The sequence below is a fragment of the Benincasa hispida genome, chromosome 5 (assembly GCF_009727055.1).
Source record: "Benincasa hispida cultivar B227 chromosome 5, ASM972705v1, whole genome shotgun sequence".
In the NCBI taxonomy this organism is placed as follows: domain Eukaryota; kingdom Viridiplantae; phylum Streptophyta; class Magnoliopsida; order Cucurbitales; family Cucurbitaceae; genus Benincasa; species Benincasa hispida.
Genome location: NC_052353.1, coordinates 3233510 through 3250310, shown reverse-complemented (window position 1 = coordinate 3250310; position 16801 = coordinate 3233510). Strand labels below are relative to the sequence as shown.

At 35.0% G+C, this 16801-nt stretch overlaps 1 protein-coding gene across 2 annotated transcripts; it reads right to left on the bottom strand.

Moving 5' to 3' along the window:
• Window positions 1-1230: 1230 nt before the first annotated feature.
• LOC120078708 (tyrosine decarboxylase 2) lies at window positions 1231-15305 on the bottom strand. Of its 2 annotated transcripts, none has more exons than XR_005482076.1 (13): window positions 15146-15305; window positions 14901-15021; window positions 13948-14020; window positions 13385-13615; window positions 12284-12447; window positions 11489-11629; window positions 5220-5279; window positions 4367-4531; window positions 3962-4018; window positions 3746-3810; window positions 3205-3321; window positions 2827-2964; window positions 1231-1561 (listed from the first exon to the last, which is right to left on the bottom strand). XR_005482076.1 is itself a non-coding variant. In XM_039033004.1 (13 exons), coding segments are annotated over exons 1-13 (1461 nt in total). In that variant the 5' UTR covers window positions 15148-15305; the 3' UTR covers window positions 1231-1441. The 2 variants fall into 2 exon arrangements, 1 of the variants encoding a protein (XP_038888932.1); XM_039033004.1 differs by having other exon boundaries at window positions 3198-3321.
• Between the last annotated feature and the right edge of the window lie 1496 nt (window positions 15306-16801).

Here is a 16801-nt window from a genome sequence, read left to right as displayed (position 1 = left end):
CATAATGTTAAGAGGTTATTATTGTTTTTTTTTTTTTTTTTTTTTTTGGGAAAGAGAAGCCTCTAAAATGAACGGTCAGAAATCAATCATCCTCCATCTTATATGAATTTCTAGACTTAGATGTTAATGTATCAAGAGTCTTGAATCGAGAATTTAATGCCATGGCCCCTCCAATGTCGTCCCTTCAATGTTTGACATGTACCAAGGGTGCAATTGCTGGCTTTTTGGAGGCAACCCATGAGATGGTTGATTGATTTTTTCATGCATATATGAATCGTGTATTCATTTTTCGATCCAATCTTCACGGTAAATGTTATACAAAATGCTCTTAAACTTTAAAGTTGATTTCATTTATGTCTCTAGACTTTGAAAAGTTTCCTTTTGACTCTTGTATTTTGAAATTATTAAAAAACATGATAATTTTAAGATTGAATTGAAACATGCCCCAAAGTTTTATGTTGTAATAATTTAACAAAAATAAAAATTGTAAACAACCCTAACATTCAAGGATAGAAGTCAAATAAGACCATTTCATTTTACGATTGAAAAAAACTCATTTCAAACCCATTAATCAATTTTAATTATAAACTTTCAATCATCATATCCACTTCTAGGATTGAATAATTGACAATAAATACATCCTTTAGTTGTATTTATTTGTTTATTTTCACTTTTATGATTTGTGGGGTAGTTGTTTAGTTGGTTTGTCAGTAACTATCTATTCTGGTTGGAAACACTTTTTTGTGGCTAAGATTGGATATTTTCACAGTTGAGTTTGAATTTCTCTGATTTAAATTTGAGTATTTTGTGGATGAATTTTGCATAGTTTATTAGCTAGCTCCTAATCAATTTTCTGACGATTATCTAATTTAGTTTTAGGTTTAAGGAATTAGTTTTCTATTTATGGTTAAAGTAAAATAAAGAGGCTTAATAGATGATGTTTGAATTTGGAACCATGTCTAACGAAACTAAAATGCACTTTTGATCCCTAAAGTTTAAAGTTAAGATTTATTTGGTTTCCAAAATTTAAAAAATAACACTATTAATTGACTAATGAAGAAGTGCTATGACATATTGGGTAGACAATTTTTAAATGATGTGGCATTCCTTCCTACAAGCTCCTCACAAAAACCTTCCTACGAAGCAAAGCCTATTTTTAGTTTGTAAAATGTTATTTTTAAGTACTATAATTTTGGGGATGGAGTCAAACCTTCGATCTCAAAAGAAGTGTGCATGCCAACTATTACTTAACTAAGCCCACTTTGACTGACTAACTAATGCATGTTGACAACTTAAAGTCAAAACAATAGTTTGAAACACGAAGAATCAAATATTTTTTTTTAGTACGACAATTGCAAGGATGTATATTTCCTCACTAAATGATATATGTACGAGATTATGATGCAAATAAAACTTGAAAATAAGATAAAAGACCTACGTTTCAAATTGCAAGCAAAGTGGAAGCCGCATCTTGGAGTAACTTCCAAGCAGAATTAATATGCTTTTCCTCTGTCAATGGCGCCCCTACTGCAAATCGAAGGATGTATTTTCCTGATAAAACCTGCAATTTTGTTGAAATTAAGTTAATTTAAACATATCTTATTCTTATTTCTCTTGTATTTACATTGCCAAAAGAATATCATACGTTAAATCACCAACCAAACTAAAAACTTAAGTTATGATAGGTTATGAAAAATTTAATTATTGGTTAAAAATAACTTTTAGTCCCTAAACTTTCATAAAAATAATAATTTAGTCTCTCAACTTTGATTTGTAACGATTTAGTCCCTCAACTTTTAATTTTGTAATAATTTAGTTCTTGAATTTTACTACGTAACAATTCAGTCATTGTACTTTAATATTTGTAACAATTTAGTCCATATTGTATAAATTAGAGTTAAGATTTAATAAGATTTCTTATGTAAATAAACCGATAAACTAAAGAGACTCAATACTTTTATAAAATACAAAGTCTACATTATAAAATAATAAAAATTGACATCTAATTTTGATAAATTTGTTTACAATAGAGACTAAATTATTATGAATTTAAAAGTACAATGACTAAATTGTTATACATTAAAATTCAAGGACTAATTAAATTATTACAAAATTGAAAATACATAGACTAAATCATTACCGATAAAAGTTGAGGGACTAAATTGTAGCTTTCATAAAAGTTGAGGAACCAAAAGTGTTTTTTAACCTTAATTATATCAATACTTCAACATTCAACCCCACACGTGTGCTTAAAAATATGTAGAAGGCTACATGCAAAAATCAATAATAATCAGAAAGAAAATGACAGTACAAGAGTTCAAGTACAAGACTTCCTATTGAGTTACGGTAAATTTAAGGTCTAAATACTACTTTGATCCCTGTATTTTTTTTGCTTTGGTTCATCATTTTAGTCCTTGTACTTTTAAAATTTTCATTTCGAACTCTATACTTTCAACTTTGGTTCATTTTGGTCTCTGTACTTTTAAAATGTTTATTTTGGTCCTTATACCTTTAAAACTGACCGTTTTGGTCCCTCAATTTTCACTTTTATTTAATTTTTAAGGAATCAAAATGGTCACTTTTTTAAAAGTTCGATAACCAAAATAAACATTTTGAAATGTAAGGACCAAAATGAACCAAAATTGAAAGTATAGTGAATATTTTAAAAGTACAAAAACCAAAATGAACCAAAGTCAAGTATAAGAACCAACATAATATTTGAACCTAAATTTAATTATTATACCAATACTTCAACACTATACACAGTGACTAAGACACAATTACTAGCTGGGGATTTTTACGATACTACAAACTAAAACAACTTACCGTGTGAGAAATGAAAATATTTCCACTGGCATTTACAGCATCTAATAGACTTTGGTTTAGTTTGTTGCCACCATCTTCATTTTTGCGAGACGGCAGAAGGCGAAAACATACTAGAGAGAATATCCTTGGTGTAACAATCTGCACATATAAACTTTTAAGAATGACAATTTGACCGTATCATACACGAGGTACCTGCATTCGCAGGCACCGACCATTTAGATCTTATTATTCATACACCTTTTCCCTGCACGTCAATTTTCGTATCTTTTTTCCCTAGAATGCTATTAGATTATGTCGCGACTATTTTAAGATGCTAAGGCCATAAAGGAAGAAAGACTACAGAACAAAAGGGAAAGATAAGAATTTACAACCTCAAACCTGGGATCTTCACGTACAAGTGCTTCAAAACGTTCGGCCAACTTGATGTGGTTTCTTATGTATTTTTGAAGGTTTTCTGTACCATACAGTCGTAACACCATCCAGACCTTCAATGATCTAAGACACGAAAAGCATAGGATTACTCTGACTGTATAACAGTTCTCAGAAACAAGGATTAAAATAGAAAATGCCCATACAAAAAGTCTATGCAGGTTTCTAGTTTAATCACAGTGTATGGCGGTGTATTTTTCTAATTTAGAACTCGAGAACACAACTGTGCAACCAATAGAACAGAGATCCTGTTCAAGTAAGATCGTGTGGTGCATTTTTCTTCTCCATCACAAAGGTTTCAAGAAGTTTACTTGATATAATGATTTTTTAGAAGACTTGAGGACAAATAAAACCTGTTCAAAGTTGAAGTGTAGTGTCATCTAGACAGGATATTAAGTGTCTTCTGGTCACATTGTACATATAAACAACCCTTAGATTGAAAATGTAAAAACCTTTTTAGACATATATCGTTTGAACTTTAGAGGCACACCTAAAACGGCGCCCAAGTGGAATTTGCCAATCTTTGTAATCCACAACCATTTCTGCTTGAGAGGCCTGCAACATCAATAGCATTTGAGAAACAGCTAGCAAAATAGTTATACAAACAATACAAGTCAATAACTGCGATTTCTACCTGCATAACACTAATAAAATATTTTGTTGCAAGAATTTTCAACAAAATAGGCAGATCGTAGGTCAGACTTACTTTGTTCTTCAAGAACTCAGGATTAGTAGAAAGTGACCGGATCAAGGCATGCCTGTCCTGTGGTCATAACACATGTGAATTAACATAGACGCCCAAAAAAGAAATGCAAAGAGAACAAAAAGATAGCAGATCCACTAATCAATTTTCTAATGCACACCAGAAATACTGTGGATGAAGGAATACAAAATAACTCAACAACATTTGGTTTCTATGTTTTTTGCAATCCCTTTTTCGCTCTTTCTGAAGGGAGGTAGAGGTAGTGCGAGGAATCTATCAGACTTAGAGAATTCATTTATACTCCCATGAACGACATGCATAAGCATGCTAACACACATTTTACCAAATGAAGCAGACATTTCATTTTGAAATCCTGTCAGCAGATAGCAGATATTGTTATACATATACCTTGACCCACAGGGCTGAACAATCAAAGTTCGTCAAGAACCATTTGTGAAGATTCATATTGAATGAGTCGGCTTCTTCAACACCGTCAATGTACTGTCGAAATTCAGGACATACACATGCACTTCCAGCATAAGCAGCATCAACGTGAAACCACATTTCAAACCTCTGTCAACAGCAAGGATTCTGCTCATGATAAATTTTTTGGGCTAAAATTCAATCAGAGAGATCTATAAATCATAAACACAACGGATAGTTTTTTTAACAAAATTTGTACATTGCACAAGAATAAAGACTACATGAACCCATTTAGCAAGTACTTTGTATATCATACTATTGCTAGCAGAGCAATGGCAATTCATTTCTGATACTGCATTATGTTGAACAAAATCTTATGATTAGAACTTTCCCTTACACACCATGGTTAATATAGGGAGGCTTGTCAAAGTATTTTAATATTCCATTTTGTTTTTCCACAAAACATTCTTAAACATGATTAGTAGGTTTAAATGTCTATTTTACTTCCTCAACTTTTAAAAGATAACCATTTTGGCTCTTATCTACATTTTGTTTTTAATAAACTAATGACATAGCTTTGAGTATGTATTAGTATGATAAAATGAGTATGATTTCAAGCATTGGGCACATGAAACAAAATAGTTATTTTTAAGGACTAAAATAGATATTTTGAAAGTTTTAAGACCAAAATGAAATAAACTTGAATATTTAGGATCAAAATGTACATTTTGAAAGTTCAATCACCAAAGTGGAACAAACTTAAAAATTCAGAAACTATGCCATTTCAATTCAGAGGAAGGAAAAAAGTAATAAAAATAAAAATAAATGAAGTGCTAACTTTGGCAATATTTCCTAGTTCTGGGAGAGGGTCTACGGCTGTTGATGATGTAGTGCCAACCTGCATGCAAAAGCACCAAATCTGCATTACTGAAACATGGGACTAGGAGTGAGCGAAGAAGGAAGGAGGAGGCAATTGCCCCTGTAAATGTCTTAGATGCAGAAGAATCTTGTAACACCCTTCCCACCCCAATTTTCAAAACTGAAAGACTAGAAAAATATAAGACGTTCAAATGTAAAATTTTTCCTGTGTGTGAAAATTTCTACCTCCACTCTTGTGAAACACATTTCTGCAGTCAATATTATAATATTAATACATGAGGCTCATTGTAGTCTGGTAAAAGATGATCAAAATCATAGTTAAAAGATAAAACATAGTTTTGCATAGAGAGAATCTGGTACATGGGTTCTTCTTCAGTATTTATTGTTGAAATTAGGGTTTTGCACTCTAGGGGCAATTTTGTCTTTTTCATTGTACCCTAGAGCTTCCCTGTTCTCTATTTAAGTTGTTGGTCTGTTGTATTTCTTTGTATCAATTTTCTAATAAGAATCCCCTTATCCCATGTTTTTTCTCCTTAATTAGGGTTTTCCATGTAAAATCTTGGTGTGCTATTTTTCCTTTCCCTACTCTATTTTTCATCATGGTATCAGAGCATGGAGACGAAACCCTGGCCACTATTGAGGAAAATCCAACAGGACAATCCCAAATCAATAACCCAGATATAACCAGTATTATCCAAAAAGACAGGTACTTCCAAACCCTTCTTCCTCACTTTCGTGAAGACCAGCTGCCGCCGCCTTACCCACCGCCGGCCGACTCCTACGCAGACGGAATGACCAGCCGCCAGACCTAGCAACCGGCGACCAGCGAACTAGCAGCTACCCATCTGGTTCAGACACGCGCAGACAAGGGCAACCAGCGACCGCCTACACGAAAACTATCCGGCCGATCTCAGACGCTGCCAACCGACGTCGACCAGCCCCGATCTGCTATACCCAACGCCGACCGGTCCAGATCCGTGATGCACAGTGCTGACCAATCCAGTTCCCGTCCATTGGGGTTGCTGCCGGACTTCTCCTCTCAGATCGGTGTCTCATCTCAACCTCTACCGCACCAAAGGACAGATGGAAGAAGTATGGGTATTTTCCAGTCGGGTATGAGCAATCGAATGGGGCAGTTTTCGCCGATCATGGATGAGTTTAGAGGGGGTGAGTCTTCATCATACCACCAGGACCAAGGAAATATAATCCAAGATCAAGTTACCTAGTTGCAGTTGCAGATTAAACGACAGAACGAGATGTTTCAGCAGCAGCTTGCTGCTATTGGGGAAGCCTTGGGATCGATATCCAAGATCCAACCAGATCTAAACCCATACCCTGAAAACTCGATAACTTCGTTCCCTACTTACCCCTCAAATTTATGTTCTGGAACTATAGGCAATTCTTCTGAAATTATTATAGGAGAAAAGTTGAATAGTGCTAATTACTTCTCTTGGTCCCAATATATTAAAATGGCCCTTGAGGGCCGTCACAAATTTGAGAGGCAGCCCAGAAACTCTACTCCAAGAGACACGATTATATACTCTACGTAAGCAGGTCCATGAATGCAAACAGGGAACGATGGACATTACTGCTTACTTTAACAAACTGTCTCTGTTGTGGCAAAAGATGGATTTGTGCCGTGAAATGATTTGGAACTATTCTTGTGGAGGAGTGTTACATTATCAGTCTGAAGAAACGGATCGCGTATATGACTTTCTTCTAGGACTCAACTCTAAATTTGATACAGTGCGAAGTCGTATATTGGGGACCAGACCTATACCATCCCTAATGGAAGTCTGTTCTGAAGTTCGCCTGGAGGAAGATAGGTCGAGGTCCATGAACAGTATACCTATAACACCAACAGATTCCCTACTTTGCAAAACATCAGGCCCTGTCCAAGATAAACAAAACAGTAAGCCACCCCCAATGTGTGAACATTGCAAAAAACCCTGGCACACTAAAGATCAGTGCTAGAAACTTCACAGCCGACCGCCAAATGGTAAGAAACAACAGCCAGGCCGGGCTCTTGTAGGTGAATCTGTTACTGGAGATACTTAGACTCAGAATCAGGAGACTACTCAGAGCATTACTACTACTGTGGGTGTAAGTGCAATCGCCCATACAGGTACTTTTCACTCATTTGGCCTTGTGAGTATAACTAGTAATAAACCGTGGATATTAGACTCAGGAGCCACAGATCACTTAACTGGCTCTTCTGATCAATTTTTATCTTATCAATCTGGTGCTGGAAATGAAAGAATCAGAATTGCAGATGGGTCCTTTACCCCCGTTGCTGGAAAAGGACGGGTGTCACCCTTTGCCGGCTTAATACTCCAAGATGTGTTGCATGTGCCAAAAGTGTCTTACAATCTGTTATCTATTAGTAAACTTACAAGAGATTTGAAGTGTCGTGTTATCTTCTCACCTAATGATGTTGTTTTTCAGGATCTGAACTCGGGGATGACGATTGGCACTGCCCGGCATGACAGAGGACTCTATTTCCTCACTGAAGAAGCTTCCTTTAGGATATGTGATAGGACTAGTTTGTTTTCTTCCCATTTTTCTGTTTCTGAAACTGATTATATGTTATGGCATTATCGCCTTGGCCATCCTAATTTCCAGTATATGAATTATTTGTTTTCTCATCTTTTTCGCAACATTAATATTTCTAAATTGAAATGCGATGTGTCCAGGCCAAACAGCCTCGTGTTTCTCTCTTCTCAGTCCTATAAGCCCTCTAAACCGTTTACTCTGTTCCATAGCGATGTCTGGGGTCCTTCACCAGTCACTACCATAACTGGAAAGCGTTGGTTTGTAACCTTTATTGACGATCATACTCGACTAACCTGGGTTTTTCTTCTGACAGATAAATCAGAAGTCACTTCAGTTTTCCAACAATTTTACAATTCTATAGAGACCCAGTTCAACGCCAAAATCGCTATTCTCTAGAGTGATAATGATCGAGAATACCTTAGTAACGCCTTACGCGAATTCCTTGTCTCCAAAGGTGTTGTCCATCAGAGTTCTTGTGCGTACACTCCTCAACAAAATGGAGTGGCCAAACAGAAAAACCGTCACCTTGTTGAAGTTGCTCGGGCTCTCATGATTCCTGTATCCATACCCTCGTACCTATGGGGTGATACTATACTCACTACAGCCCAAACAGAAAAACCGTCACCTTGTTGAAGTTGCCTGCTCACTTATGTTGTCAACTTCTCTTCCCTCTTATTTGTGGGGTGATGCTATCTTGACAGCAACCCATCTAATAAACCACATGCCATCCCGGGTCCTAAAATTCCAAACCCCCTTAGATTTCTTCAAAGAGTCTTACCCAAATTCCAGACTTCTTTCTGATGTACCCCTTCGTGTCTTTGGTTGTGTGGTGTTCGTCCATACACACGGACCTAACTGTATCAAGTTTACCCATCGGGCACAAAAATGTGTTTTTGTAGGGTACCCTCTACATCAGCGTGGGTACAAGTGTTATCACCCCCCTTCCAAAAAATATTTTGTCTCTATGGATGTGACATTCTTTGAAGATCATCCATTCTTTCCCAATGGTTCTCTTTAGAGGGAGCATTCCAGTGAAGAAACCAATTGGGGTCCCGGCCTTTTTGCCTTACCTGAACCTGAACCCATCCTTGATATCAGTATCAGTACCAATGCACCTATCCTCCCAACCAAACAAGTCACTTGGATCACATAATATAGGAAGAATCTCATGAAGGAAATAGCATCGCCTGTTATCTCTCCGGCTCCAGTTCATGAGTCTGAACAGAGATCAGTTCCAGGTACTAGTAGTCCTATCCCTGATCATGATAATAAATGTGATAAAACTGATGTTTGTGTTGAAAATGTTGAGAGCAAAAGCAGGGAAGATAATGACAGCAAGGATGTGATTGAGGTCGATGATGGTGCAAAGATAGATGATTGTGTGACTCTTGAGAACATGGTAGAACCTGAAAAAGAAGCATCTCTTATTCCCGCTGAAAAAAATTTTGAGAGTGGAAAAATAACAGAACCGGAGGGAGAATGCAGTATGTCAGAAGAAAGTAAAGATAGAGATGAATCCCTTGATCTTCCGATTGCCCTAAGGAAAGGTACTAGATCATGTACTAAATATCCGTTGCAGAGTTACTTGTCCTACAGTAATTTGTCTCCTGAGTTCAAGGCCCTCACTACAAACCTAGACACAGTGGTGATACCAAACAGTATACACACGGCGTTGGAAAGTCCTGAATGGAAAGCCGCAGTTATGGAAGAAATGAAAGCTCTCGAGAAAAATCATACGTGGGATCAAGTCAATCTTCCAAGTGGTCATAAAGCAGTCAGATGTAAATGGGTATTCACAATAAAGTATAGGCCCAATGGAACAGTTGACAGATACAAAGCCAGATTAGTTGCCAGGGGTTTTACTCCGACTTTTGGGGTTGATTATTCCGAGACTTTTTCGCCAGTTGCAAAGCTAAACACAATTCGGGTCCTCCTTTCTGTTGCAGTTAATAAGGATTGGCCCCTTCACCAGCTTGATGTGAAGAATGCCTTTCTTAACGGAGAGCTGGAGGAAGAAGTCTATATGAATCCTCCCTCGGGATTCGAGAAACAGTTTAATCACCGAGTTTGCAGATTAAGAAAGTCCTTATATGGGCTAAAACAGTCACCAAGGGCTTGGTTTGGAAGATTTACTATGTTTGTAAAGTCGCAAGGATATAAACAGGGTCATTCTGATAATACTTTGTTTACTAAAAGGTCTGTATCCAGGAAAATTGCAGTTTTGATTGTTTATGTTGATGACATTGTTATTTCAGGCGATGATACCTCAGAGATTGACCAATTGAAGGCAAAGATGGCTGAGGAATTCGAGATCAAGGACCTTGGAAAACTAATATACTTCCTTGGAATGGAAGTAGCTCGATTGAGATATGGACTTACTTAAGGAAACGGGTATGACGGGTTGCAAACTTGTTGATACCCTTATAGAAGCAAATGCAAAGTTAAGTAATATGAGTAAAGGTGTTCCAGTGAGCAAAGAAAGATATCAGCGACTTGTTGGGAAATTAATATATCTATCTCATACTGGACCCGACATCTCTTATACAGTGAGTATGGTAAGTCATTTCATGCAGTCTCCATACGAAGAACACATGAGGGCAGTAGAGCGCATTTTGAGATATCTGAAAACCTCTCCAGGGAAAGGCTTGATGTTCAGGAAAACTGAAAAGCGATGCATCGAAGCTTACACCGATGCTAATTGGGCAGGATCTGTAGTAGACAGAAAATCAACATCAGGGTATTGTACCTTTGTGCGGGGCAACCTTGTTACATGGAGAAGCAAAAAGCAAGGTGTTGTTGCCAGAAGTAGTGTCGAGGCAGAATACAGGGCCATGAGTCTAGGAATCTGTGAAGAGATATGGCTTGAAAAATTTTTGAAAGACCTTGATCAAGAGCATACCGGTCCAATGAAACTCTACTGTGATAATAAAACTGCCATAAGCATAGCAAATAACCTTGTTCAACATGACAGAACAAAGCATGTGGAGATTGATCGGCATTTTATCAAGGAAAGACTTGATAGTGGCAACATTTGTGTTCCTTATATTCCTTCCAATCAACAGATTGTAGATGTCCTAACAAAAGGACTACCTAGACAGTTGTTTGACGCATGTGTGAGCAGGTTGGGTCTTATTGACATCTACGCCCCAACTTGAGGGGAGTGTTGAAATTAGGGTTTTGCACTCTAGGGGCAATTTTGTCTTTTTCATTGTACCCTAGGGCTTCCCTGTTCTCTATTTAAGCTGTTGGTCTGTTGTATTTCTTTGTATCAATTTTCTAATAAGAATCCCCTTATCTCGTGGTTTTCCTCCCTAATTAGGGTTTTCCACGTAAAATCTTGGTGTGCTATTTTTCCTTTCCCTACTCTATTTTTCATCATTTATCTTCAATGTTTATTTGCTTTACTTTCTTCCTGAAGAAAAATAAGACTGAAGTTGGCAAATCAGATTGGCCAGCATAAACTAACAAAATTGAGCAGTTCAATAAACAGATTTATCTCACTGTTGAACTTTTAAAGGCCATTGTTAATTTATACTAGGTCAAGTAGTAGACTGAACGAGTCCATGAAGACTCGATAAAGATGGAGATGGTGAGGGGAACCTAGATACTGCAGCGAAACAACTTGTATTCAATGAAATTATAGAGCTTATGAGTAAGCTTATTCTTCATACTTACTGTAGCACATAAGAAAAATGGAATTAATCCACTGGCTGTATCATGTGAAAGTTCTTCAGAAAGAACATCGGGAGAGAGGGCATAATTGGTAGAAATATCTGCTTTCAACAATCTGCAATTCTCAGGATGAATGCCTCCAATCTACCCAAAAAAAAAATGCAGAACAAAAATATACATTTAAATAGGTCAGGAGTTTTTTCTTTGGAGTCCATACTTATTCAAGTAACTCACAATCAAAATAATATCGATGACCTTAGGGCATTTAGCTCTTAAAAAATATATATTTAGCTTACCAAATTACTTTGATTTCAGTCATTTTCATTTTACAAATATGGCTTAAGGGAGTAATGATAGATGAGATTAAGACTTGTGACAAAAGAAATCAATGGTGTATTTACATTGTCTTTTACAAAAGAAGACATTGTCATTTTACAAATATGGTTCAAGGGAGGAAGCCATCAAAGCAGAAGACCCAATCTTCACAGTGGAAGAAGAGAAGCAACAGTAAAAACTAAAATTCTAAATGAAGCATCTCTGAGGTCTAAGCTTTGAACTCGATAGCATCTGAAAATTTATATGGTAGAATTTAGTGCAAACGAACAAAAAACCATACCATATGAACTAAAGAGGATATCTATTAATAGAATTGTTTAAAGGAATGTGTTTGGGATAGAATTTTGCATCATTTATAATATAAACATGCCAATGATATGATAAATTACCTCATTGAAGGACAATTTTTAAGAACAAATTTAGAACCTTGATTGAAGCTTGAATATTACCACCTTCAATTACCTGGCATGCTTTTTGTAAAGCAGAATGTGTTTGATCAGATGCATAAACCACTAGTTTTCTAAGGGAATCTTTTCCAAATCTTCTCATAGCTCGATCACGGGCAGCCAGTAGCACAACTAAAACAGCTTCACTGGCAGTTCCCTGTATTACTCCCCCGCCTTTTCCTGCAGCAAGATTCCCTCTTTTATTACATAAACTTCACAGAATGTTTTAAAGCAAACCAAACTCAATAGTTCCTCTATGTCCTCATCTTTCAACAAGTTTCATTATAACAATAAATAACAATTAACATCTTATAACAATAAATAACAATTAACATCTTATAACAATAAATAACAATTAACACTTGACTTCAAGTTCCTTCAGCATGGAAGTATGTGCAGTAATAACAAACGTAATTACTTTATATTCTTTTCCATTCTAAGAGAAACTCCTAAGAGGAGACTTTTTTTTTTTTTGGTGACAATTGGAGAGATCAAGTAATAACCCCACCAATTTAACTTTCTAGTATCACAGTGTATATTAATATAGCAAGTGTAAACGAAGCCTTGTTAGTGTAAGGTACACGAAATTAATTTATTCATTTAGAAGAAAAATAGTATATATCTTAATGATATGTTTGAAAGTGATTTTTAAAATGGTTTAGATCACTTTTGTTAAATTTAAAATCACTCTAAAACATGTTTTGAACCATTCTAAACCAATTTTGGAGGTATGAAAATGGCATTAAGTGTAAAATTAAACATTAAATTGATTTTTGAATGATTAAAGGCCTGCTGGAAGTGATTTTGAACATTACAAAAGTGATTTTAATCCTTTCAAAAATCAATCTCAAACATGCCCTAAATATAAGTCAATCATACAATACTTAATTAGCTGCTCGAGCTTCATAGTTTCCCTTGTTTGAATGAACTAATGTTAGCTGAGATCCTCACTTAATAAGAATGTTATAAATATGAAATGAACACTTAAATTTATTTTTCTTTTTTAAGGAAATGAAATGAACACTTAAATTGATTCGAAAGGTAAAAAGAATCTGGGAGAAAGCTTCATTGTTCATCAAAAAACATTCAAAAGCAACATCGTAATCGATGGGACTACCTGACGAGAGAAAGTCATCAGGCAGCTTAAGTAATTTGGCAAGCCAATCAAGAACTATCATCTCAAGTTCTGTAGCAGCTGGAGAAGTAATCCAACTAAAACCGATAACGTTAAAAGCTGCACTGAGCATTTCCCCAAGAAATCCGGCAATGCTGCTGTTAGAAGGATAATAAGCAAAGTAGCTGGGGCTCTGCCAATGTGTTACACCTGGAAAAATCTTTTTCTGTACATCTGAATCATGAAAATTTAGTGGCAATATGATTTCAAGTCCCATTGAACTATTTAAGACCCAAACATTAACAGAAAAACCTATGAAGTTTCCTATTTGCATTTTACTGACCTCACTTTCTTTTTTACAATTTAAAAAAAATAATAATATTAATAATCATCATGGTTTAAAATATTAACCAATAATTCCAAATTATGTTACACTTAAATACCATTAAATGCCTTGAACCAAATAAAATCACTTTTGAGCCCGTCCCAATAAAGTGTCCAAACTTTTTGGGGTATTACTTATAAATGATAATTTTATCCTTCACGACAAGATTCAGAAACTTTACCATCAAGAACACTTTGCAGAGATTCTGAATTATGAGGTGCGGATTCTGGTAGAAGATTTCGAAGATAACCGGGCTGCATGAAAATACCAAAAGGAAGAAAAAGAAAAGTGAAACGAGATAAAGAGATTTGAATCTCTGACTCAAGAAAAAAGTAAATGTCAATTACCGTGCCCTTTGTCGTCAACTTTTTGTTTCTCCTTTTTTGTTATTTTAAAATGAAAATAAAAAAGAACTTTATCAACATTTCGTAAAATTAAAAATAAGACCATTGAATTATCATCCATTTTAATAGCGCTTTTATTTTCAATATGCTTCATTACTTCTTAATATCACTTGAGAAATTTAAACAATAAAATATACCTCTAAATTTTGAATTAGTTTTGAGAACACTTTCAAAATATACATAAATAAAATAAATTTCAAAATGAAAAATAGAAAAAAATAATAGTTGGGCCGTATATTCTTCATTTTGTTCGCAATTTTAAGAAAGAAAATTCAAAGAGTGAAGGGAAAAAATTGATAAACACCTTTCCATTAAAAATCATAAGCAAAAGACTGCTGAATGAAAAACAAAAATGCAATCAACTTCAACTTCAACTTCAACTTGCAAATTTAATAAATAAAAGATCAGCGTTAAATTTAGATTGGTTGCAGAATCATAATACAAATCCAAAAAAAATATTTTTTTAAAAAAAAAAAAAGTGAAAGAAATTTGTAAATAACATTGAACAAGATTGAAACTAGGTCATGAATAAATATCGAATAAGTATGAACAATAATGGAAGCGTAACTATGTAATAGATAAAACTGTGCTCTACCACTTCGAGAAACGTCTAATTCACACTCACATTCTAGCATGCGACATAGAAAATTTTCATTCAAAAATTAACAAGTACAACTAAAAGCAATCGACACTCAGAATAGAAAAAGGAGGAAGGAAAAGGCAATGCAACCTCTACTTGGCTGAGCACGGGGAAATCCTCGATGCTTTTGTAATAATCAGCAATGAAATCCACCATTCTATGAGCATGTTCTCTGAGTTGCTCAGCATCCATCGGCTTCAATTCATTATCCCTATCGACTCAAAAATCAACCACAGATTAACAGAAACAAGAATTAATAGCCGAAATCCCTATACTGCCGTCAAAGAGAAAAAAAAGGAAGAATCGAAAAGGCCATCCTAGAGTTCATGACCTACATTTCTCTGCTTGGGCTTCTCAAAACTGAGTCCGGAAAGATGATTGGATAATGCGACGGAGCAATCAAGGCCTTCTTATGAAGAGCTTTAACGCTTTGCTTTTATCTGCGCTCAGAAATGGTGAAGTGGATAAATAACGAAGACGACGATTGTATCGGCATTCAGGTTGAGCCCACATATATTAATTAAATTATCATTTCTTTTAAATAAAAGAAAATGAACTGATTTATTTATAAATATAGTAAAATGTTATAGTGAGATGATAGATTTTTATCAGAGTGAATAGCAATCTATAATTCAATGATAGATAATATATTTTACTATACATAAAAATATTTTTGATAGTTTTATCATTAAAAATAATATCCCTTTAATAAAAATTAAATTGGGTATTGATTTAGGATTAAGTGAACCTAATTCATTCATCTTTTTTCTTAATTTAAGAAAAATAATTCAAATGTTTAAAAATATAATTTTTGTCATATGACAAAGTTTTGTTAGGTGTAGTTTGGGCGATACAAAAGATGGTGCACCACTGAAGTTTTTTAAGTTAAAATACTATTTTGGTTTTTCTTTAGAATTTGATAAATTTTAGTCATTTATTTGTACAAAATTTTAAATTTAGTCATTCAAAATTAATTTTTATCGAAATTAGTTAAATAATAACAATAATTTTTGTGTAAAAGATTATATTACAAATATGATATCAAAGTTTATAGTGAAAAGACTAATAGAACATTTTTCATGTCTTAAGGTATTTGAGAGCATTTAGAACGTTGCGGGTAAGATGCTCATTATTGACTTTCATGGTCAAATTCATTCTTCTAGACATTAATTAGAGTTCTTCATGTTGCAAAAAATCGATCGTCCTAAGATTATCGATACTTCATGGTCTGTTTCACAGTCCAATACGATAAAGTCAATGAAAAGTCCAACTTGTCAACTTTAACCAATATGTCTTCAATCTCTCCATTGGGGCAAGTGATGGAACAGTAAGCTAATTGTAAGATGACAATTGTAGGTTTTATCTCACCATTGCTTATTTAGGTTAAAATAGAACATGACATCAAGTTGATGGTTGCCCCAAGGTCACATAATTCCCTCCCTCTACATTGTCCTCTAATTGAATACATAATGGTGAAGCTTCCTTTATCCTCCTTAAGCTTAAGTGGAATTCGGCTTGTCACCAACACGCTGCAACATTTAGTTAATGCAACTATTTCGTACTTTGGGAGTTTTCTCTTTTGGCCCATATATCTTTTAGGAACTTCACATATTTAGACATTAACTCAATGGCTCGAGGGATATTATTGTGAAGGTATTTCAAGATGTCTATGAACTTTTCTTGAATTGGGAAACTTAGCTTGCTTCCTTAAATCTCAAAGGGAAATGGGGTGGTAATCTCTCATTTTTTATACATGTTATTAACTTTTGGGGAAAATGTGGGCGCATTCTCTACCAACTTTTTCTTTTTCTTTCCTTTTTCACTTACTTTCTCTAGAATTGTTCCTGTGCTAGACTATTTCTCGGTTTCCCTTCAACTTCAGGGGTCTTTTTTTCAAGCTTTGTTGGGAGTGATGATCCTTCGTTCTCCAATCTACTTTTCCTTGTCACAACTTTACACTGTTATTTTTCAAACCTTTGCAAGATTTTTAT

Bases quoted from the DNA above. Each gene is read 5' to 3' on its own strand.
- LOC120078708 (XM_039033004.1), bottom strand. The intron at 2,965-3,197 runs GTTGTAAATTCT...TTATATGTGCAG, and splicing joins GTGAAGATCCCAGGTTTGAG to ATTGTTACACCAAGGATATT. The intron at 1,562-2,826 runs GTAAGTTGTTTT...ACAAAATTGCAG, and splicing joins ATATTTTCATTTCTCACACG to GTTTTATCAGGAAAATACAT.